The sequence below is a fragment of the Centroberyx affinis genome, unplaced genomic scaffold (genome assembly GCF_046629955.1).
Source record: "Centroberyx affinis isolate AG114_WGS23_722 - 3 ecotype Tasmania unplaced genomic scaffold, CSIRO-AGI_Caff_v1 ptg001928l_1, whole genome shotgun sequence".
Classification (NCBI taxonomy): domain Eukaryota; kingdom Metazoa; phylum Chordata; class Actinopteri; order Beryciformes; family Berycidae; genus Centroberyx; species Centroberyx affinis.
Genome location: NW_027280290.1, coordinates 222731 through 248570, shown reverse-complemented (window position 1 = coordinate 248570; position 25840 = coordinate 222731). Strand labels below are relative to the sequence as shown.

Here is a 25840-nt window from a genome sequence, read left to right as displayed (position 1 = left end):
TGTGAGTAAATTTTGTCACTGATCAACTCTGGCTTCACTGTGCATTTTTCTACCTTTTAGCCATAGCATGAGTTGAGCCTCAGAGCTCAGTCTGTTTCTATTTCCCACACATACCATAAAATAGCTTTTCACGGTGCACATTCTTAGCCAAGTGTGTCCTTTGGCCCAGGGCTAAATGAACCTTTTTACACTGCATCAATTGGTCCAGGACCAAGTTTTACAACTGCAAAATTAATGAGTATACAGACTATGTACAGCACCATAGTACATCTGTGGTACTGACATATAGACCTAATTAAGTTGCAGTTTATTTGAATGTGATCTCAGCTCTCTGGTTCCCTAGTTAATCAGCTATTTAATCTCTTCTATTGGGAGTACAGTAATGTTAGGCTGTTTGGCTTGCTAGTTAACACAAGCAACTGAACCGTAAGCATAGCTGTATATTACACATAGGAGTACTGCTTACACAACACTGTGATTTATTATAAAAATGAGTTTCCAGTCATGTGACTTCATGTAAATTCATTTGCATACATGAAGAGCGTAATAATGGGAGTTGGCTGAAAATTTGCAGCTAAGGTGTGAAGATTTATAGTTTAAATTTCTACAATAATATAACCATTGCTTCCTTTTATTAATTAGATACTGTTTAATAAATAGCAGACATCATTTGTAGTAAATTATTTTTTACTACACTGATGAAGTTTTATAATGCAAGAAGTGTAGTGTCTCATCCTGGACAGCTGTCCTGACTTAGGCTTTGGAAACCCCACAGTGTCATGGTGATGGCACTGAGGTGAAACAAGGCAACAGTAAACAGAAAAAGCTGCATTCCCCACAAATGGCGCAGTCACCCTTTGGTCTAACATGTTTTCCAAATATTCGAAAGGTCAAAGTTCAAGTCTGTTTTGTAGTAATACAGATACATTTTGTAGGGCATAGTATATTTCTTTTGGCATTTGTGGCCCAAATTGGTTAATTGTATCCATAATGCAATCACCCCTTGCACTCATCAGTAAACAAATGAAAAATGAAACTCCAAATGGTGGAAAAACCAATATGGTTTTGATGGTCCTGGAGGCAAATCCATAGACCGATCCATAGTCCCATCTATAGATGAAATCGTGGGAGACAAAAACAGCAGGGTGGGGTACTGAGTACAGAGACTGTCCATCAGCTGGACGGCCTGGGCCCAAGCTTCTCTGGCTCTGACCTCCCTATGGTGGGGGACAAGTGAAATGACAAATGTCTCCCTCAGGGGATCAACAGAGTATCACAAAAAAGTTGGGGCTAAAGACAGCTGTGGTTAGGTCATTTTAGAACGTGAAACATTAGTTAACCCCAGGCTAAGAGCCCCATTAGCTAAGTGTTAAAAAGGATCTATAATGCAGTTAGCCCTGGGTTAAGTGTGATAAAGATGCAGTCATCACACAGCTCAGCAGGACACAGTCAGCTGTTCAGACACAAGCCTTGCTTGTTGGGACAGAGCAGCAGATAAGACCGGCCAACATCCTTTAGATTGATTATTGTTTACAGGATGCAGTCTAGAAATAGAACAGGTGAATCAATGGCATTACAACACCAGTTTGTCTCAGAACCTTGTAATACGAGAGGCTGGACACAGAGCAACCAACTCAGCAGCAACAAAGAGTGCGTCTGTGAGAGAGAATGAGAGTGGGAGTGACAGAGAGAGAGAGAGAGAGAGAGAGAGAGAGAGAAAGAAAGAAAGAGCGAGAGAGAGAGAGAGAGAGAGAGAGAGAAAGAGAGAGAGAGAGAGAGAGAGAGAGATTCAGATTGGTTGAGAATATGGGGGGTGGTCACGTCAGGTTAGGTATCAGGATGGAATTTGACCCTGATGACAGTTTCTGCATGCCACTGCAGTTTTTGTGCCCTTTGGGAGGACTGTGTCTCTTCTGCTATCACCTTCTGCCTCCAACACTGATGATATAGGAATAAGTGCCCCCCTCTTTCCACTTCTACATTTAATTACAGCTCAGTTCCACCCCTGTGATTATACCCTCACATCCTCATGGGGAACCTGCCGGTTTGCTGTGAGTACCAGGTGCACGCGCACACACACACACACTCACACACACACACACACACACACACACACACACACACACACACACAGTGTCCTGGTCCTCTGGTCCGGTTAATAAAGTTGGCATCCCATTGCCTGTGGCCATGTCAGTTAAGAGGAGGCCTCTGCTTCAGAAGCTTGGGTAAAGACTGAACATTCCTCTTACAGCCCTAACCAACACACAGCAACACAGCACAACAGCCACTATTCTCCTGTGCATTTACACACTCAAATCCTCTCACTAGTTCACATACACACATACACACGAGACTGCAGCTGTAAGTGGATTTGCCCGTGGAAGGGATATGGTGAGATCCAAGTTAAAACTCAGCAATGGGGGCAGTGGATCATATGTTATGAATGGAGACTTGTGTGTGTACAAGACTGCCAACTTGCGCCTATAGATCAGTGGAGTGCTCTTCATTTTGCAATCAGATTTACTGGAAATAATTGAATAAACTTAGCTATACTGCCCGTGACATTTCAATTGTGTACAACTGAATAGTGTGTGATGCGTCAGCTAGATCTGTTGTTTTACAGTTGCAGCCATGGAGTATGCTGACAGAACCGAACAAACCAGAACTACAGCAATTGTTGGGAAGAGAGGCTTGGTTGGTATGTGAAAATGACACATTTCATAGTGCCATAGGGAGCTGGCTGACAATTTCTGCATCTGATGATCATACTGTTGGCCGACAGTGTGCTGCAAGCTGTGAACACTGTGTAAAACTCAAGAGACCATGCAGAAGTTTTTACCTTCAGTTTAATAACATACAGAGTTCATTCATAAATACTTACATATGTTTTTCAAATACCGCAAAAGGAAAGCATCACCAAAAACTCTGCAAAGCCACTTAGATGGGACGCTTTGTCAGGCAGATATAGGAAGAATTCCATTTGTTGACAAAAATCACAAGCAAAGTTTAAGGCAAACTAACATTTAACAGTTGAACAGCCTTGCCCCCAGGCCTGCTGGCCTGTTTGGGGAAGTCAGTGAGTTCCCGGTGATTGTCAGTTGGATTGAAACATGTCTAGTGCCCACTGCAACTTGTGGCTCTGTACTGCTTGCAGTCCCACTGTCAAGGCCACTGTCATGCTTGTTCAAGTATACCAACTTGGAAGGCAACTATTAATAAGTCAATGGAGGCAATCGGACCAGAGTAAACACCAAGCAGTAAGCTACATATCGAAATTACAATGGTAAAAAAAATCAGAAAACACTGGCTGTAGAGGACTAGAGCTGTTCCCCACATAGTAAACTGGTTACAATAAAATACTGTAGTCTACAACAAAGAGAATAGATTCTCTAGCCCCCGCCACCAGTTCCTTCTCCAGAGTAATGGGTGAGTCAAGCTGAGGAGACACAGCAGAAATGTGACACTGCTCTGTAAATGAGGAGCAGCACGGTGAAAGGCACTCTGATTGTTCTGCGGCATTTTGGAGTCTAATTGTGACTGTACACTGTAGAGACTTCACAGGGCTTTTTTTTAGTCTGTGACCCAAAGCTGCATAGTCTAGGTTATTCTTTATACTTTTAAGTAATCTTCAAAAAAAAAAATTCTGTTACAAAATAAATACCATTTTGTTTTGAAGGTGGTCCACAGTTCAGTACAAAAACAACACAAACATTTTAGTTTAACATCTGCAGTGTAGACTACTGAAACAGAAACAATTAACATAGGCTTCAAAGAGTAAGATTTACAAGTAGGCACTTAAACATTACAGTTCTTAATGGACATAGCAATTAATCAGAACAAGTTAACATTCATTTCAACACATATGTCACAAGTACGGTACAAACAATACTGACTGGGTGGGGCAGAAGTGCAAATGCAGTTTCAGAGCATGGAAAAGGCTAGCAGGGGGAAGACAGAGGGCCTAACATCTCTAATAACATTACCCTCACTGGATCCATGAAGGAAGAGATGACCTTATGCTGGGTGCGTGTGTGTGTGTGTGTGTGCGCATGTGGGTGTCACGACGCGCCTTGCCCCACCCACACTAGGGGCCTAACAGAATTACCTTCAAAATTCAATTTAAAGTAGAACTGTGAGTCACTTTTACTGAGTATTCTAGTTGGAATGTCCTGTGGGTTGGACTAGGAACGAGCAGAGTGGACAAGATGGAGTCAGGAGAGACATAAAAAGTGAGACGCAGAAGCTGGACAGGCGGACTATTTAGGGTCTGGTTTACAGACGTTATAAAGACTAGGCCTATTATGTTATGGTTGAGTCCGCGGAGACCAGGTTAATGTTTGAGTTTAAGAGCTGACTAACATTAGGAAGAATAGAAAACCAGAAGTCAGTAAAGTAACCTTGGCAAAGCGTGGCTGTAGAAATACCTCACTTAAAACAAACATTACAGAAAGGCCAGTGTTCCTGATAACAGTCAATACAATAGATTGCCCATTGCATGAACATCTGAAGCACTTTGACATGATCAGCTGGCTAGAACTAGTGAAAGGCAGCAATGTTTGGCTACAGTTAGCAGACATCAACTACTTTTATGGCTATGATGAAGAATATTCTGCACACAGATACTAAAAACCCCAAAAATGGGAGTTAGTGGGTTTGTATTGAAGTATAGAGCAGTTTAACACTATACTGTGTGTCAATACAATATACTACTATCTATCAATGGCCTTTGGATAAAGACTGAGTCTATTCAATGCAGGTCAATGCAATAACATTCTTATCCATGTGCATGCGACACCATTTTAGGCATAAGAGTTAAATAACATCGCAAATATATACACATTAAGACTTAAAATGAATATCAAGAGGAGTATTTACAAAGGTAAGATCTTCAGTAGTCATTTCCTAAATTCTAGTAGTCATACTTCATCTGAGATTACAGATTATTTCCAGAAATGGTACCACAAATATCACAAATAACTGCATTATACTGATATTGTTATCTGCAATATACTGATATTGTTCTGTTTTGATTTGATTGTCATCTTTGTTTACGCAAACTAAACACACACTGCTTCACCGGCACAGCTAGGTCGGATTATGTGTGGAATGTTTTATGAGACCGTTTTTGCTCTACATCAATGCGTTATGTGTTACTAATTCTATTTTAGGTGTGTTTGTATGTGTGTGTGTTTTTGTGCATGTGAGTCAGACCGGGTTAGCAGGTAGTGCCATCCTGGCCCCTCGGACAGCTGTGTGTGTGCAGGGCTGCTGGTCAGGTGTGTCTGTCAGAGCAGCCGTGGTGATGTTACTGTCCAGAGCCGAGTCCGTGGCGGGCTCAGCGACGGCCCGAGGCTGCTCCATAGGCTGGCGAGGGGGTGCGGGAGGGGGGAAGGATGGGGACTGGAGGATGTCCGCATAGCGCTGGCTGGGCTTGGTCTCCCTCTGAAGAACCTTACTCAGCAGCGGCTTCAACAGGCCGATGGTCAACTGGCTGCTCTGGGGCTCCGCAAAGGGAGTGGGGGACGAGGAGGTGGCGGCGGACACAGAGAGGGAGGAGGAGGGAGGGGGGTTAGGGGAGGGGATGTTTTTCAGTACCAGGTTGAGGATGGCGGTGACGGTGAGGTCCTCGGGGCACAGGGCCCACAGCAGGTCCAAGTAGGAGTCCAGGTCTCGGTGCTGGGCCACCTCGCACAGCAGAGTGGTGAAGATCTCCTTGTTGAGCAGCGGACTCTGCTTGCAGAACCTCTGGGCCACCTGGATGACCCGCTCCCACCGCCGCGTGCCCATGAGGATCCTCAGGGCCTGGAGAACGGCGTTGGGCCGCCCGCTGACCAGCAGCAGCTCCACCTCCAGGTCCTGGTTCTGGTCTCGGTCTGCTTCCAGGCTGGACAGGACTGCCAGAGCTCGTTTGTAGAGGGGCACGCTGCTCTCCCCGCTCTCCCCTCCTCTCCCGCCAGAGTAGCTCCAGGAGGAGGAGGCCAGACTCAGGCCCAGGCTGGCCGAGCCCTGCTGCTGCTGGGCGAGCTCTAGGAACTTGGGCAACCAGCCAGGCTGGAAATGAAACAGAGAGTGGCAGAGGAGCTCAAACACAGGCAGGGCTAGATTAGCAGCTGGGAATGTAGAACTGGCGGGTTTGGGGTTAAAGTTGGCCTTGGGATTGGCTTTGAGGCTAAGCTTGTGTTTTGGCTCGCCATTGGTACAGGGGAGGTTGGCCGGGGTGCTGGGGGTCTGAGCGGGACTAAGGACCGTCTTCCACACCTCTGGTGGAGCCCTGCTAGACAGAGAGCCCTCCCCATTGCAGCGCAGCTGGAGGGCCGCCTGTGCAGCCCTCCACGCCTGGCAGGGGAAGATGCTGAAGATGGAGTTGAGGTAGAGCAGAGCCTCTTTGTCCAGCTCAGAGGACAGTAGCCTAGCCACTTCCTGCTGAACTAGACTCTCACACAACACCTCCACCTCCTTAACACCTCCCCTCACTAAACTCCCCTTCACCTCCTCCAGAGAGACCAGAGCCTTCAGCTCAGCCTCTAGAGACCCCAGCAGCTTGTCCTGCCCTGCCACACATCCACTGCCTCCTCCGCCTCCCTGGGACAGCTCAGCTCCCTTCTGCCTACCCCCTGCACTGAGGTAGTTCCTGAGGATGGAGGATAGAGAGATGGGAGCCTGGAACCTGCCTCCTTCTTTCAGTAAATCCACAGTGAGCTGGGTGCTGCTCAGGCTCCTCTGCTGGTAGTATTTGCAGGCTTCCTCAAAGACCGCCTCCACCAGGAAGGCTCCGGGGCGGATGCTCTCCACTGTGCCATGAAGAGAGGGCCTCAGCTTAGAGTTGGGGTCGCAGCCTTTGGTGTCCGTCCCCTGGCGTACCACCACAAACAGCCCCGCTTCTGAGAGCAGATGAGGAGTCTGTCTCTCGGCCCTGTTCACATACAACAAGCCCTTTCTCTTCAGAGAGATCTTCTCCAGCTCCCTGCCGCACTTCAAGTCAATCAGATACAGGGTCTGCCCTACTGTCAGCACCAGAGTGTCCTGGTATATGTGGAGGCTATTGCGTGCCCCACAGTTCACTGAGCAGTTGTCTGCCAGTTTGTACACCTGTTGCAGCGTCCCGTCCCGCTGCAGCAGACTCACCCAGCCTGTGCTGAGCAGAAGCAGCAGGCCTCCACCAGCTGCAGGAGAGACGCCGTGGATCTCAGGCGGTTCAAGGGCTGATAAATATCCTAAACAGTCTGTTACCAACCTCTTAAAGTCAGATTCTTTAACTGGGGAGGGAGAGTCCTTTTTTAGGAGGGCGCTCTTACACGTGCTGCTGACCCTGAAGGTGTCGTGTTGCGGGGACCAGGACAGGAAGAATTTGGAGATACTCAACAGGGGTTTGTCCTTTGCGTCAGGCAGCAGATAGACGTATTCACCTGAGCTGATTACAGTGTAGCGGGGGTTGTTGTGGAGGGCGATCTTCACCCCTCCCAAACTGACAGCCCCCTCCTCCACCTCAAAGTCACGTTTGCAAATACAGTATCTCAAGTTATTCCTGGTGGCGCTGAGGACAGAGGAGCTTTCCGAGGGTGGCCTCTCCTCACACCAGATGATAAGGTTGGAGCAAGCAGAGACAGACACCACTCTGGCCCGGGGGCTATTGCACAAATCTGAAGTCTGCAGGAGATGCCAGCCCGCTTTGCACTCCTGGAATTTCCAAAACTCAGCTTTTCCATTCTCATATACCACTGCCAGTGTAGCAACAGCCGTGTTTCTGCTGTTGTTGTTGTTGTTGTTATGGTCCAAATACACAATATCCACTATCGGCACGGTTCGTGTGAAGCCCAAATCCAGACGCTTGTGGTTCTGGACGAGCAGGGGTCTTTCATATTTGTCGAAAGTCACAAGACTGACTTTAGGTTTGCGGAGAATGACATGGAGGTGACGTCCGTCCGGACTCAGTCGCACATCTGACAGACTAGTTTGTTTCAGGGTCTCACTCAGTTCTTTACCACAAGTGTAGTCTCCGAAATCCGTCACTTGCTCCAACACTAGTCGTGCCATGGCTCCGTATGTCGTCTGGGAGACAGTTAATACGGTGTATTAACTAGCCCGCTAGCTTGTGGCACACAAATCTGAACTCGGACTCCGGAGAGGCTAACTGAACGGCATCCCGTTAGTTCCTGGGAGAGACTTCATCCCTTTACCGTCCATGTTGGCGGATACATCCTCCGACACCCTTCGACTCCGATACTCCCATGGCTGTAGATGGCAAGGTCGCTAAACAGCTAGCTGACAGCAACCGTAAATAAGTTTTAATTCTAAATCTAGGAAGGCACTTTGGTCATTCCGATGCTGTGCTAGCACTCCCCCCTGACATCACGGGATTGCTAATTTCCGGATACCGAGGGTATTTTGCATAAGAGGAGGGGCACGAGCGAAGAAGAACAGCAAAGATTCTGTACAGGCAAAGAGAAAAGTAACTGCCGCTGTCGGTTCGTCTTCGGCTACACAACATTAGTAGACCAACAAAGATAAATTTAAAAGAAAGTAAATGGTCATTTTCAACTTAACAACTTAACAGCGGAAATGTCCGGCAATAGGATAAACCACCTCCAACTGCTTTTTTGTCTTGTAGGCTACTGAATCTAAAACAAATTAAATGGACTTTTCAAACTTGAACTACTGTTGCTCCAACAGAAACCCTCACAAAAATAGAACTATAACGTTAGTGATGATATAATACATTTTAGAGGGACAATTTAAAAATAGCCCTACCACAGCAAAAATATCATGCAGATATCATAGGATCAACTCACTAATGAGAGCTACAGATACATAAATCTCTCTAAGAGTATTATAGGAATATTACAGTGATTTTTCATTACTGTTCGCTTAAAGTTGCTACAGTAGTGGGGAGTAGGCTATGTTGTTCAAGTAACTATTCTGCAGTTGATTAGTGGCAGTTTAAGTGAATTCATGTCACTCCTTGAGGCACAGACACTTCTTGATAGTCAAGCTGCAAAGGGGGATTGAGATTAAAGAGTATTTTCCTGTAAGAATCAATACATTTTTACATTGTTTTATTTGCAGTCCCATGTGTGATGGATCCACAGGAGCAGAGCAAAGAAAATGTGCAGAGACTTTCTGGATTGCTGTGGCAGACATGTTAGTGGAAACCTCTGATGCCACTTAGCTGAAATCATTTTGGAAGTGCAGTAGATGTGGTGACAGCAGTATTTAGACAAGCAGAGGTGGGGAGCTCTGCTAATTTCCCAGTCTGCTTTGACAGCCTACTTGAAGCTAACTCATACAATGTAGCTATGGAAACCACCTTTACTTCTTCGCAGATCTAGAGGCAAGAATCCATAGAAACTGGCAAGAATGGTGAGAAACTGTTCCAGTACATCCTTGTTCATTTTGGCATTCTCCTTTGTGCCAAGAGGATGTGAGGAGAGAGGCTGCTCAATGACAACCTTGGCTGGCTGTGCAGCCTGGTTGGTACCAACCTCAGAAAATAACTCACTTAAACAACTTTAGAAAAAATGTGCCATCCTGCTTCATATCACAGATGCGGAAGCTTGGTGGGAGTCTCAGAGACCAACTAACAGAACAGTGAGAGGTAAAAAAATAAAGAAATAAAATGTTTTCTCTCAGAGGTAAACAGAACAGTTATTACAAAAGGAGTGATTGGCTCAGTGAGGACTTGTGTAAGTGAACTCCTGTCTGCTGTGAAAGCCTCTGTGGCCAGCTAACACCACGTAGTTGTGGAAACCTGCTCCCTCTCGTCAGCCTTGGATTCGCCTTTGCAAGTGCGTATGTGGTTGAAAGAGGATTTACTAAGGTATATTTATTGTTGGCAACATGTGAGGCTAGCTTACTCCTACCGGCTCGGGAGGCTGCAGATTACATTTCCTTTCCTTCACAGGGAAAAGCTGCAGAATCACATTCAGACCAGAACCACTGCCAGCTGCTGCGTGTGATTTTCCCTTTCCTCCAGTGACTTTGTGGGATCTTCCTTGGTTTGTCCACATGTCTTTTTGTCTGTAAAGATGCTCCTCCAGGATATTTCCAGAAATGTCCTTGGTTGTAATCTTTATGATAATGTGCTCCATAGAAGCAGCTTATCATCAAGTGTCAAAAGTCACATTGGGCATTCTGTCCTGTGATGTAAACTCATATGTAGGAGCATCAAAGACTCATGTTGGTGACTTAAGTATCAGAAGTTGATTGAATGAGACCACTGAGGACACTGTTGAGGATAAGTTTGATGCCTTTTGTAACATTGACTTGCGGGGAATACCGACTTCTCTGTTGGTTTGGACTGCAGGAAAAACACGGGACTGACAAGTTACACAACCAACAACTAGTCATCGTTATAATATACTGTATATAGTGACTGAGAAAGTAGTCATCCCTTTCTGTCAAGTAGAAGTAGTAGTAGTTTGAGTAGTTTGAACTGAATCTTCTTCTGTCTCCTTTTGAAGTTCACTTGTATAGTTTAGACATGTGGATGTCATTGAATTATGTTTTAAAAAGTAATTCAAGTTTTTTCAAACAGCGCTGTTTATCAGGAATGTCTAGTCAGAATATAATTATCTTCTCTGGCTGTATGGTCTGCCTGGTACATATACATGTAGAGACATAGTCTATAAATATTTTATGACACGTCATTTAACCACATGAGTCAGGATGCAAGCTTGTGATACCAATAACATTATCAAATCATGGAGAAGCTGTTGGATAAAGCCTCGTTGTCTGTGTCTCTCTACCTCATTATAGTCAATTTCCAGTGGATATCCATGGCACAAGCCTTACAACTGGCAACACGTTGTAGCTGCATGTGCTCCTTTACTTTTTGATCAATAGAAAACAAAATTCTTTAGGTCCCAGGACCAATTCACTTACACATTTTTCTCTCTTTTCCATTTCTGCTCTGATCTGATTACTGGATGGGTGAAAGCAAGTCCTCAACACATTGGATTTGCATCTTGATCTGTCTGTAAGTTCTGACAACTGACATCCAGGAGGAGGCAGTATTGAGCTTTATCTGAGTTCCTCACTCAATGGATGTAGGAGATTTGAAATATCAATGTACAAATGAAAAGATCAATGAAAACATCTGAAAATTGCTGGCTTGGATAGAGAGAAATATAGATCATGTTCTCCCTTATCTTCTGTTCCTTTCCCTGTTATCCTGATAGCATGGATCAGATGAATCTTACTCCCTAGCATTACACAACATTCATATTTCATGAACACAGATGACTATATTTTTCAATGAAGATCATATGACTATACATTTCTTTTTAATCATAATCAAACATTTCCTAAATACAGGGATCTATTGTTTTGGGCATTTTGACATATACACTGGAAATCACACTGGAAATCGGTTATTGTCTCAGTGATATGTGTAACTGGAAGTTTTAGGCCTCCCTCTCCTCCACCTTGGCCCACCTTTACGCAGAGCGACTGGCCATAAAGCTCTAGCATCACTGCTGGTCTCACTCAGAGCAGCCTCAGTCCATCCATTAAATCTCATAATGGCTCTTCTTAAATGGTTTTTATCTTGTTAAAGCTTTTATTTATGGGAGAGTGGATTGAGAACACATGCTCACGCTTCACATTCACGCCCAGGAGCTGCCCAGTGCACCCACACTCACTTTCCACACCCACATTTTCCCTGTCTGGGGATTTGATCGAGTGATCTTCTGGTCACAAGCCTGCTTCCCTAACCTGTAGGCTTCACTGCTTCACCTTGGTGTGAGACACAGCCCCTGGGTTGGTAAAAAGTCATGTGACCTTTGGAGAGAAAAGGAGGGAAATTTGGTTGTTTAGGACATGCTGATGATCTGGACACTGGATCACCTTAAGATTCAAGCATTGATGGCTGTGAATGATGAACATTGGCATGACCACATATTTTACTTGCTGTTTTTTTTTTTTTTTTTACTTTTCTTTTTTGATGATCCAACCCAAGTCTCTTACTGGTGAGCCAAGGCTGGAGCCCTGTGCATCAATACTGGTGAGCTCAACACCAATACACACATGGGCTGCTTGCATCTTTGTCCCATAAAGAGCTTTGGGCAGGGAGGCTTCACCCCTAGCCGGACTCATTCATATTGGTGTGTGTGCACATGTTTTATGTCCTGTCATACCCCTATGTCACTGCTGATAAAGCATATGGATGCAGTACGTTATTCAAACAACAGATCCAAGCCTCACAGCCTCCAGACAGGCTTGTCTTGGACCGAAAACACCCTCTATTAGAGAGTGTGTTTAGTCTGCTGGGCCTCTAGACAGGAAGATAAAGTGCTTGTCTGGAGACTGGAGGGGTTGGAGGCGAGGGAGATTTCCTTTTTGAGTTATATGGCGCAGGAAAGAAAACCAAGCAACGGCAACAAAATTTTGCTGCACAGGGTGAAGAAGACGGGTCGCCTATCTTGATCTGGACACAGTTAAAGAACGGTGTGTGCATGTGTGAAAGTGTGTGTGTGTGTGTGTGTGTGTGTGTGTGAAACAGATCGATCAAGAGACCATCTGTTTGGGGCTTAAGTGAGATGCTGCTTGAGTGAGATGCTGTTGTATTGGTATCCTGATCCACGCTGTGTCAAATGAAAGTTAAGCGTCGTCTTGCGGCTGACTGTCAGCCTACTTGAGTCCTCTTGAGAGTAGGCAGATATTACTGTCAGTTTGTTCTCGCTGTTGTAAAGCTGTCATGTGTGCGGCCGCTCCCTCTTGCCGTATCTCTCTCTCTGCTTCTCTAGCGACTTCACTGGAGCGTTTTGTATTGGGCTTCAAGGGTCTTTTCGTTGTCTTCCCCTCCATCCTTCTTGACGTAAAGGGATTGTGAGAGCTGGACTCATCCATCATTTTGTCTCACGCCTATCTTGTACAGTCATATCAGAGCAGGGGCAAACTAGAATAAAAACAAACAGACCTAGAGGAAAGTTGAGGAGAGGAAAGGAGGAATGATGGCTAGAGAATCCCATGAATAACGAGGATGTTCAATACTACAGACATTATAGTCATTATTTATGATTAAGACTCTCATCAGGGATGGGAGATATATAATTTTTTCATCTGTTTCACTCTGAGTGGTATATTGCTTTTTAACAAAATACACTTACATTATGCAATTTTCTGTATGTGTGTGTAAGAGAGAATGTGACGGAGAAATGGAGAGAGACAGATAAAACAGCATTTGCCAAGAAACAGAGCAAACAAAAGGGTATTGGTAGAGTTTTAATAAAATTTGAAAGCGCTTGATTAAATTGGAATATCTCGAAATGTAATAAATATGCTAAACTTCAGAGATTTATATGTGTGTGTGTGCATATATAGGCCGGTTTGTGTGTGTGTGGTTGTGCGTGAGTGAGAGAGATGTTCATGATCAGGATAGTTGTAATGGTTCTAATTGCTTAGAAGTGAAGTCTTTTTCCCCTCTAGGACTTCATTTCTGAGGCGGATTGAGTATTTTGAACAGTAAATATTGTTGAGTGAGATTAGATTTGAACACCCAAGTACAGATTTCAGCAGCATCTCTGCAATATTGACTGCTTAATGAATTTGTACTAGCACATGGAGTGGTAACTCATGACAGACTGTTGGTCCCAGAGTGGGAACAGTGAGGAGAGATGATACAGACACAGAGCGGTTAGCAATTCATTAGAAAGACAAACAGAGTTGGAGACAAATGAAATACAGCTGACTCTATCTTCATTTCTACCATGAGATGACTGGGCAGTAACAAGGGTTTTCCCATCTGAGATGTTCACAGCCCTTTGGGAGATTTTCAAGGCCATGTTTTTTGGGATGATGAAGAAAGTTGTCTGTTGTAGTCCCTTACCAGCTAGCCCAAGATGTTTATGCACCGGGGGATTAGAAAAATGACTTGTCTCATTGTGGAATGAGAATGTCTGAGATGTACTGAAATCCTTGAAATGAAATTGGGGAATTTCTATTGTTTCTCAAATGAAGCGCGCCCAAACAAGAGGTCGCAGCAGTGGTGAAACGTCTGTGGCATTGTCATTCTAATGGGTGCGCTCGTAACGGACACCCTGCTTCACTGGCTGAATAGGTTAGCAGGTCATTTACCATTGGCTGTCCCTCTACATTTAGCAGTAACGCTTATCTCAATGATCCATACCCCGACTCGGAGCATAAATAGCATCAGCTCTCACATCACGCTATTAATCGGATTCATGGCCCTTGGCACATCACTGGATGCGCTCATGTTGTGGGAGCCTCTCTTGCTTGTGTCTCCTATCTCTCTCCATCTCTCTCTTTCTCTCTCTACCTCCCTCTCTCTCATTCTCCTGTCTCTCTCCCTCTAAATGACACACACACACACACACACACACACACACACACACACACAAACATACTTGGCCCACTGAGCCGCAGTTCCACGTACAACCACAGATTGGCAGTGTGTCCATTGGCAGTGATGGTACTGTAGTTGAAGTTGATGATGTGAGGACAAAGGAAGACCATGTCATGACTCCTTACACAATTCTGACCCACTAAACTATTAAAGTGTAAGCACAGGGTTTATAGTATATGTAGTCTACCATCAGATCCTCCCTCCCTCTGTGACTGTGACAGCCAGCCGATGACACAACCTCATCTCCTCCTTGTGTTTTATAGCTATGGGAACAGGTGTGAGTCACGGTGCTTGCTGTACCTCCGGGTGTTAACAAAATACGTTAGTCTTGCTGGAGCAAGAGATCAAAGAACAGGATTTAGCCTCAGCTTCCTCCCTGATTTCCTGTTCATTTCACCTCGCTGCCTTTTCATTAATCAGCCTGAAATTGTATCAAGGTTTTCCCTCCATCTCTACTATTTATGCGCTCGCTCTTTCAGCCTCTCTCTCTGCGCTTGTCTCTCCTTCTGTTTCCGTATCTCTGTCTCTGTCCCAGTATCGCGTATAATCGCAGTTGAGATAAACCCTCCACTGCAATTTCTCCTTTTCGGCTCTGAAAACATCCGCCTCGCCTCGATAACATGGAACAGTCAAACCGGTATCAGTGCAGCCTTTGATCATGGAGTGCATCCTCTCCCCTGCCTTGGCCTAATTTAACTGGTTCTGTATCCACAGCACCTTGATGTTGTCACTTAAAAGGCCTCCTCCTTGGTTGCATTCTGAGTTGGATTTGACAGGAGCTCAGCATGATCAGATGCTCTAAATACAAGTGGTGTGTGTGCATGTGTTTGTGTATGTGCGGGTGTGTGTGTTTGTGTGTGAAAGGCGTGCATGTGCTGAGCATGTTGCCGGTGGTTTCCATTTAAGTTTGCCCCATATTCCGCTTGCGTGAAATCAGTCGCTGTGGAATGCAACTAACCTGTGTAAAGTGCCTCTTGTGATGCTCGCCATCAATCTGCACACCGCGTGATGAGGACCTGAGACGATGAGCTGTAAAATTGTTATGTCTTGCCACGTCATTGGAACTCAGTGCCATTTGTGATTGTCTGCGTGTGGTTCCAGCAATTGCCTTTATGTGCCCGTAATCTTTTATAGGCGGTAATGATGGCTTAGATAGAGGTGCATTAACAGCAACATCTGTTTCATGCAGACATACACTCCCTCCCTCCCTCGTGCTCTCTCTCTTGTTAATTGAACAGTGTCTTCTGCTGTATGGATATGCCTGCATATGGCACAAACTGTTTTTTTCCCCTGATACAGCAAGCAAACAAACAACGTTAGACGGTTGGTGTTATATGCTTGGTGACAGCTTATTATAAATGCCAACAGTCAGCTACCATCAGCTGTGGCAGATCAGAAACAACATGTAAATGAAGCAGACACTAATGCAGGTGGTTTCCTGGTATACTCTCCTAGCTTTCTCTTATTAGTTGTTGCAAATCCTGAAATTAGAGTCAGAGGAATCAGAAACTTCAGGGGCAGTTGAGTGTTAGCGAGAAAATGATCTCTCTGAAAATAATGAGTTTGATCCTGAAAATGCAATCGCATTTTATTCAAAGCGTCAAAGCATTTCTTTTAAATGCCCTCCCCACTATGTGTTTTTTGGGGACGTGAGAGACTGTGGACAGGGTGAGTGGCAACACCCCAATAATCCCTGTGACCAGCCCACGTGTGAAAATCTGTTGAGATAGGGAGTGCTGCCAGTACAATTTTCTGTCGTCTCACTGGAAGGATTGTTATTATTTGTCATTCCAGCCTCCTCATCTGACCGCCCCACATCTGGTGTCTGCTTTTTTTTAATTTGGCTCAGAGAATGGCATTTGGCTTGGCCATCGTGGGCTTAGGGAATATTCAGGGTAGAGCTGGCGCTGGCTGCTCGTGCTGAGCTCACACTCATCCCTCAGACCTCCGAAGAGGAAGGACAAATAGAGAATTTAAAAAGTTAACTTTGTCTACGCTGCCTGAAGTATTTTTTTTTTTTGGTGGGAAATGTGCAATTTGACATGCATATTTCATGATATGCGTGTGCTGCTGAAAGGTTCAACATCTCCATGTGAGGCTTTTAAAATGAGTGTGTGGGATGGTGGGGGTTTCTCATTAATATCTAACCAAAATTTAACCTCAGCAATACAGCAGTTTTGTCATTGCATTCAGAGGATGATTTGCTCAAATTTCACAGCAGGAATGGTATGCTGATGAAATCTCTCAAATTTCTCTCAAAGCAGTAGTGGCAATCATTTGTGCTAGCAAATTGACTCCTCTTGATTATTACTTTATGTGTATAGATTTTTTTATTTTTATTAAATGCTCTGTTTTGCCCTTGCCGTTTGAGTCCTTCAGTGTTTTCAAATTATAATGGATACGAAAATCCCATTGTATGAGCTTTGCATTTTGGATGACCATAATTGAAAACGAAATGCATTTTTCTCTTGAAAATGGAATTGAAAATGGAAATCAGGAAATTGCTGTCGTTTTCAAGAAGAGCACATTTGCTGTTACACACGTGTGTGCGCAAACACACACTCACACACACACACACACACACACACACACACACACACACACACACATTTAGTCAAGGATTGAGATAACTCCAGTATGAAATCATGAAATATTCACACCCTATTAAATAAAGATAAATCAGTGTTTTCCAATGATAGGAGACCTGCCATCTTGCATTATCCTCCCCGTAGGCCTGTGCATGCCTGTCCCATTTATATGACCCCAGCTTCCCCATGCGTGGATAGTGGAAGGAGGAACGAATACGTATGGTTACAGACTATCTTGCACATTACAGCCTCATTGACTCGTTTGCTGTGTGGCTGCATCTCTTGAGGAAATGGCTTTGACACTGTTGGCCTTTGTGTGATAAATTAGGTCCCTGGGTAGGCATCCAACATTACACTGCACATTCATTATGAGCTAACCACGGGCCATATGGCAGGGAAAGTGCTATATCACCTCACATTAGCTAGACATTATCAGAAACATTGTGAGCTGTGAACTTCCCTCTAGCGTTTGGAAGAAGCTTGTCAAGGTGACCTGAGACCCCTGCAGTCCCACCTGAACCAAACCCAGAGCCACATATTCATATTCACAGCCCAATCACATGAGAGATACAGTATATACAGGTACGCAGGCTATGTGAGGGACGTGCTGTCTTGTTGGCTTTTATCATTACACATTGTACCCCACTGCAAAATCTACGGCCCCCAGATGAGACCTTGGAAGAGTGAGGAGGGAGTTAAAAGATGCGGCAGCTAGCAATCAGCAAGCAGACCTCATAATTGGTGGGAGGTGGGGCTCAGGGGAGAGAGGAGATTGGTGGAGAGTTTCGCTGGGGGTCTAATGATTTCCTGTGGGCAACAAGAGCGGGCGTGATCGGGCCGGGGGTCGGCGGAGGGAGGAGGGAGGGGGGATCAGAGGATCAGAGGATGAGGAGGGCAGCTATCCTGAGACTCATTTGTGTAGCAGTGCGGCTCTGAGACAAACAGACGCCAACGACTCTCAGGGTAGCCTTGGACCCGGATCAATGTCCGACTCCTCCTGCCTCACTCCGTGTCTGTCTACGTGTTTGTATGTCTCTAACAGCATTCGTCCAAACTCAGTCTGAAGAGCTTTGGTAGGGAAGAGGGTATCCCGCCCTCTCTAATATGGAGTATCCCAATGGTTCTTTACAGCTTTTCAGTCTCTTTCCTGTGCTCTTTCTTGCATCCCTGATTTTATTCTTCCTCCCTCCATGACCTCATTCCAAACCCCATCTCCTTGCTCATTCTCTTCCTCAGGACTCTGTCTTTGTGACTCGTTGTTTACGGCCCAACGTGACCGAGCCGCGTCTCTTGCACCTATGTCTTTCTCATTTACCCCTTCACTTTCTTCCTTTGCCTCTTTGTTTCTCCTCCTCCTCTTTCTTCCCTCCTCCACTCCATCCTCGGTCTCCCCGCGCTGCTTTTGTCATGCCCATTAGTCCTCGGCACACAATCGATACCCGGGGCCTACAGCTCTGCCACCATAAAAGCGATGAAGGAAACGAGGGGGAGAGGGAGAAAATTAAAGAGTGAGATAGGGAGAAAGACCGGGCTTGTGGTGGTGTCTCTTAATGTAGCTGTTGTTTATGAACCTTGTTTTCCCTGAGCTGCCTATCACTGGCACTACTGCTATTGGTCAGTTTGCTTTGCCTTTTGACAGATCTCAGGGACTCTTCCCTTCCCACCTCTAACACCTCTCTTTCATCCCTCTCTCTCTTTCTCTCTGTGGGTGCTGCCTTTCACATATTAAACTGCTGTTTCAAAGGCAAAAACCTATTGGCCAGTGGGACCAGTTGATAGTGCAGTATTTGTGGATTTATAGTTGTTTATTCTTTTTTATGTTTTTTATATCAACAAGGGTTTAGAGAGGGAGGGCGACTGGTTTCCAAGGTGTAAATTAGACCGTATATCAGGGAAACCAGCAGACACTGATGCTGCCGGCCTGATGAATGGATAATGGTGCCTCTGTTCCAAAGAGCCCTTGGCATATGGCAAGCAAACAGGCATACACACGTGGAAGGCAAGCAGACAGACAGGTGCATACACACACACACACACACACACACACACACACACACACACACACACACACACACACACACACACACATACACTCGGTTCCAGGCCAACAACCTGCAGACAGGAGCAACTCAAAGTGAATACAAAACATCTTGAGTTGAGACCAGAAACTTTTGTTTAGTCACTTTTTCAAGTTCTCTAAAACAGAGCAATATCTTAAATCTCTTAAAGCCCAAACCTAGAACTTTCATTAAAATGTTTATATACAGATGGGAATTAAGCCCTTTGCAATGTTCCCATGCCACCATATCTGAAAATACACAGCTATTTCATTCCGGTGACTGGAAACCTTTAATGGCTTCAAAATGTATTTAAAACTCATATGTCGCATACTGTCAGTCCTTATATCTAAAGATGTGTTGATCCATTTGAGAGAGTGTGTGTGTGTGTGTGTGTGCGTGTGGGTAGGTGGTGTTGGTGGTGGGGGATTTGGGTCATTTTTGGTGCTTGAGGAATTTAACCTTTGTTAGAGATATTTAACAGTCAACGCCATTATTGACAAATCTTTTAAGCAACTGGCTGATTAGAATGGAACGATATTGAAGAGTGTTAATACATTTGTCAATATTTCCCTTCTGCAGGAAAGGCAAGAGTCTCAGACATGTGACTGCATGACTAAAGAAGAAAGATGAAGTGTCTTCCTCCACTAAACAATGAGGAATGAGGGTAAGGAAGGATGGGGGGAGTGAGAGAGTGGATGAGAGTGGGGGGTTGGACATATTTGAAAGGGATGAGGATTACTTCTTCTACCTCCCCTGGCCTTGGTCTCCATCCCTGTTTGTGTCTCCACTGAGCTGTAACTCACCCAATATCCTAGATAACAGAAAGATGGCTGGAAAGACAACTTGCGGTTGTGGCTACCAAAAACAGCCATGTTATTACATCAACAGGAGATCAGCGACGGAGAAAGTAGCATTTTAATAAGTTTAATCTCACAGGCACATTAATCATATTGCTGTAAACCACACACACCTGTTATAATAAAGGGCTTCACTTAATTGAAATTAGTGAGATTATTATTTTTCTTATCCTTGTAACACAGGCTGCATGCAGTCATTAGCCACGGAGCCTCCTCTCACACCACAGCGCACTTGATTTGAGTGTATGATGATAAAGTCTTTTCAATAATCCAACAAATGGGGCCGTAATAAATAATGTCACTTCCTCTGGTGATTAATGATATTTATACCCAAGGGCGATGACAGCAGCAGATGCTGTGATTAAGGACACATTGTCTCACACAGGCACACACCCTTGCTTGCACACAAAGATTCAAAACTTTTAAAAATGAAGTTGACTTGCAGGGTTTTCCATACTGTGCCAGTGAGAGTGACTATTGTGACAAATATGTGACAGATATGCAGCCTACAACATCATGATATGTATCTGCAGTCTCTCAGCTGATGTTCAATTTATGGAACAATCACTGACTATGCTTGTGTGAACACCAATACTTTGATATCTTAATGCAACATTGAGAATAATTTGATTAAAACATGGGCTACATACACTACCCGTCAAAAGTTTGAACACACCTGATGGCCTACTATATTTTTCATTATCTTAAAGCCATTTTGATCTAAAGGCTTATGCTTAAATGCTTGAAAAGGGTGGCTAGTTTAAAGAATCTAAGTAGTTTTGATTAAGACTTTTTTGGTCTCTGCATAATTCCATTTGTGTTATTTCATAGATTTCATACTTTACTGTTATTCTAAAATGTGGAAAATAGCAAAAATAAAGAAAAATGTGCTGTGTCCAAACTTTTGACTGGTGTATATTTACTTTTTCTAGTTCTGTTTCATTTGTTTTCTTTACCTGTTATATTCCTTATCGGGGTCACAGGTGGCTGGAGCCTATCCCAGCATGCATTGGGGGCAATACAGGACAGGACACCAGTCCATCACAGACACACTTGATGGGAATTAAAAACTATAGGTTGCAATATCAGTCACAGTGTTGGCTTGTTTGGACATGTGTTATCTATCTATTTGAGTTTCCAGAAGTTGTAATACTTACCCAGCTTGCAGTATCTTCAGCGTTTTGAATTGTTAATGTTTACAGCTCCTATCGTTTATATCCAACCTCCAAGCATCTGTGTTGGATGGATGGATGGATAAGTTACTGGGAAATTACTTTGGAGAAACAAAGTGCACTTCATGACCGGATGTGAATGATTAATGTAGCCACCCGTATAGGGAAGGAGGGACATTAAGAAGTGTGCAAGATTGCATGAGTGCGAGAAAGTTAATGGAACATTCTTCTTCACTACACCTGTAAACAAGCTAATTAAATCATTCTCACAGTCGCAGTACGGTTAATAATTAGATTATTTTGTACATGCAAAACCGCTAAATATTCCAGCACTTAATTCTTTGTCACTTTGAGCTTATTAAGGGGAGAGGTTTCACAGTGACTGACAGCCCTTGTTAGCACGATGCATGGCTCATGTTACAGCATGGTTTCCGCTGATATGACTAAGATGGAGACACATCATGGTGTCCTACACATTATTTTTAAAGCATTTCATGATTCAGCAGTCTATTGCTGCACTGAGCAGATAATGTGGTGCCTTTGAGGGGATTTACATAAGCAGGTGTTGCTTTTTCCCCTGACACAAGTAGAGCTTTTCCCCGTTGCGTGTGGGGTTTGTGTTTGACTGTGAGTTGCCAACAACACATTTGGCAGCGCAGGGTAAACATAGGCTGCAGTCTTAGTATGTACCTTGGCCTTAGTTATTGAAACCAGAGCTGAAGGACATGATAGCCCACTAAGCTAATACATGGGGACTAGACAAGTTAGGGTTAGTTTAGTGGCCATAATGATTTCAAATGCTGTCAGGCAGGGTTTCTGACTACATGCAATTAGGAAATCTGAGACAAGGGAGCCCCCCATAAGAAAGGGAAATCTAAGCTTGGGGGATCCCATGTCACGTTATCAGATAAACCCAAATTTACAAGAGTATGTAGCATACTATATAAATCTCCGTAAGTATGCAAAATTTCCGAGTTTTACTGAATGCAGCATAAATCTCTGACACGGTAACGTGACGCACAAACGCGCAAATTTTATCTGACAGACTAGGCCACTTCTTTGGCTACTTCTTTGGAGTGAAACTCCCCATTTGGTGTGCGTGAATAACCACAGTAAGTACTTTTATCACAAAAAAAATCCACTTTGTACTGGTCTCTTCAATGATTTGTATTTTTTACTTTTTAGAACACTTTTAACAATAGCTACTAGCTAGCTAACCTAACTGTTAGCTGGGTTATAAGTTACTAACGTTAACTATTAGCCAATGTTTGCTAGTTGTAGCTAGCTAGCTAACTACCGTAGACCTTATTTGAAAGGATAAACACAAGCTAGCCTATGGCTCTGTATGTCTTGGAAAACACTGTTGCTGGTGGAATACTGACCAGAAAACACAACTGCCTTCAGAAATGTAGGGAAAGATAGGGAAAGGAGAGAAGATGAGGCTTCTCAAGACAGATTTGTTTGAAGGGTATAATTTCCCCCCCAGAAATGGTCAACTTGTTTGTTCAACCACGTTGAAAAATCCATGTGTCATACAATTGTGTTTATGCTTAAATAAGGCTATGAAGGATACTCTTTCGAGCATATTTATTTGCATGTTGTAGAGTTCAGCTGAGCGGCAGCACCTCAGGTCAGCCCAGTGCATCCCAACACTTCAGCATCAGGGCAGTACAGACCAGCATTAGACCAGACCAGTCCCAGTCCAGCAGCAGATCATAAACACTGTAAGTTTTGGGAATTTGTGATTTTCAACTTTCATATGGGTTTAAGTTAGTTCCAAGTTGTCGTAAACAAATAATATACCCATTAATGAGAATTTGAGCCCTGGTTACCACTCTTAAGATACTTGAATGTTTTCTAGACAGGGACATTTCAAATGAGAGAATAGTGCTTCCTCTGATCAATCCTGCCCATTATTCTAACATGCAGTAGTCTAACATTGGAGGAGGGAGGGCAGCAGTTTTGATCAGCTCAACGTCATTAATGATTACAATGCAATTGCAAGTTGATGGCGCTGAATATCTGTCCAAGCTGCCCCACTGGAGCACTTGGGGATCCATATCTGTAGGGCTGATGACACCTGATAACGCCCGTACAATGGAGTGATAACGTTCGAATCGAGTGTCAAGTTTCATGTCTGAATTGTAGAAACATCCCCTTTCAAAGTAAGATATTGCTTTGGGTTGGATATACATTTTTATTTCACTTGAAATCAGCCATACATGAGTGACAGTCCATTATAGTACTTAGCTCTGAAAATTAGGGTTGTACTGTCATTATCTTAATTGTGGCACATTGAATGCAAAAGATCTCAATAAGAAAATGATAGAAAATAGCTGACATTGATAACTTACTAGAGATGAAAGCTCAACTGAATGTTTCCACCATATTATGTTGTAGTCCGTACACCAAATATCACATATATGCATCAATATATGTTGATAACACATTGACAAGCAGTTTCTTTCTAGGACTATCTCTGGGCTGAGTGGTTGAATCAGCCATGTTGGCCTGTCTCTGTCTCTCTGCAAGCTTTAATGCAAAAGCAATCTGGTGGGATGTCATTAGGATGAGTTTGGATGTGTGTGTGTGTCTGTGTGGGTGTTTTGAAGTAGCAGAGAAATTATAAAGATGAGAAAATAAGTCAAATTAAGTCTAATTAATGTATAAAGCACTTTTAACTTTACAGGTTCACCACAAAGTGCTGTACAGAGATCAAACACATTGCAATTTAAGATATGAGGCCAGAGGATCAAAGTGTGTGTGTGTGTGTTTGTGTGTGTGTGTGTGTGTGTGTGTGTGTGTGTGTGTGTGAGAGAGAGAGAGTGTGTATCCAGGGCAACACCAGGTTATTGAGTCTAGACTTCAACACTGAGACTGAAGTTTTGCCACTGTGCCATTTTCATTCAAAGATGCAGAGTAGGCTAAATGAGAGCCATGTGTCTTTTGAACAGAGAGTTTGAGTTGGTTTAAGCAAGTAAATCAGTGGATAATAATGGAGCAAGGAATCAAGGTTATTTTGTGGTGTTATTTCACCAGCTTTTATTGCAAAGCGAAGCTGATTATCTGTGTGGGAGTGAAAGAGACTGTCATGTCAATGGGACACTGGGACACTAAAATATGACGTAGAATAGGCAAAGGTTTTACCATTCAGGATGACAAGGTGGAATCCATTGGCTAGGTATGAGTGAACAGTAGGAGGATGTGATTTTTTTTTTTAATAACTGTATTCAAAACTACACTGAATAAAAGGAGGGTAAGACCTGATATAGAGCCCTGTTCAGTGGCTTTGTTGCTTTGGTTAGAGCTCAGCAACTCAGTTATACAGATATATTTCACCGAATATTATAATTATATTATAATATATTGAATTAAAAAACAGGATAAACTTTCCTAGTATGACCACCTGGCAGATACAAATGCGATGTCATCTAGCCTATATTGAATTAGCTTCTGGTTTGTATTTGTTAGCAGCATATGTTGGCATGTGTGGTCGTCTCCTGTGACTGAAACAAACATTGTGTGCATTTCAATTAGGCAATAGGTCATTGTGCACGGCCTATTACACAGTACTGAAAAACTTCTTCTAGGGACTGAAGTAGGGCTGCACAATTAATTGTATTAAAATCGCGATCTCGATTCATACCTCTATGCGATCTCATTTCTAAATGACAACGATTCTGTCGCATGTTCATCAGGGACATCTGTTGCGTCAAACAAGCCCTCCTAACAAATGACGACACCGTTTCACCACGTGACGAAATGCGCACATGCAGAGCGGCAGAAAGGAGAACAACTTCAGAGAGAGACATAATGGAAAACAGTAGACACACATGGGAGAACACTTGTTCAAAGGTTGTGTTCTACATAAGGGAAGAAAAGAGATGTAAGTTGATTTTTATAAGTGTTGGATTCATCAAGCGTTTGAATTAAGCTGTTTTGTCTGTCTTAAAAAACAAGCTCATATCTTTGACAGGCCGACAGTGCATGTTGAGCTCAATTCAATGCATTGCCACACGGTTGTCAATGAAACTAATTCCACTAACGTTACTTAACTACCACAAGGTAATGATACTACCTACATTAACATTTGTAGGGCAGCATATTATGAGTTATCAGGTTACTGTTTACATTAGTGATGCGCTGGTCACGTTTTTTTCAACCTGCGACCACCCAATCCGACACATACACTTATCCGAACCCGCCCGACCCATTTTCATACACATAAAACAACGACCCGAAACCGATCTGCAACCCGAAAAAAAAAAAAAAGATTCAGGAAGCCAGGTAAATTTCCAAAGACTCCTGTAACTAAGGCTGCTGCACTGTGCTGCTGTGTGCGCAGAATGAAATGTATGGCGGAATAAATCAGCTGGAGATTGGAGAAGTTTATTCCGTTAATTAAATTTAAATTTCATTGGAATTTAGTCTATAATTACATTGTGTGTGTACAGTCTGAAGCCCATTTGACCCGCAAAGTTGATGTGACAGTCCCATTACAGGCATTATCATATTTTTTGTTGTTTCTGTCTGTATCAGGCAAAAGAGTGCAGTAAAGAAATATATTAAAAATTGTTTTGCTTAAAAATCATGAGAGAGAATCGTGATCTCAATTCTAAGCAAGAAAATCGAGATTCTCATTTTATCCAGAATCGTGCAGCCCTAGACTGAAGGTATGAGCAAACGGAACTTTTTGAGTTCTTCAGCAACTTCTTGAACTTCGCTTGAACTTCGATTTTATGGTTTTATGGTAGCAACAATTAGAACAACATGACTGTTATTCTTGCTCTTTTCAGGAGAAGTT

General features: G+C 43.6%; 1 protein-coding gene across 1 annotated transcript; it reads right to left on the bottom strand.

The window, feature by feature from the left end:
• Positions 1–2886: 2886 nt before the first annotated feature.
• On the bottom strand, positions 2887–8285 carry LOC139653578 (BLOC-2 complex member HPS6). Its single transcript, XM_071530465.1, has one exon. The coding sequence runs from the start codon at positions 8032–8034 to the stop codon at positions 5206–5208; it is 2829 nt and encodes a 942-aa protein (XP_071386566.1). The 5' UTR covers positions 8035–8285; the 3' UTR covers positions 2887–5205.
• Positions 8286–25840: the final 17555 nt, after the last annotated feature.

Bases quoted from the DNA above. Each gene is read 5' to 3' on its own strand.
- LOC139653578 (XM_071530465.1), bottom strand. From the start codon at position 8,034: ATGGCACGACTAGTGTTGGAGCAAGTGACGGATTTCGGAGACTACACT.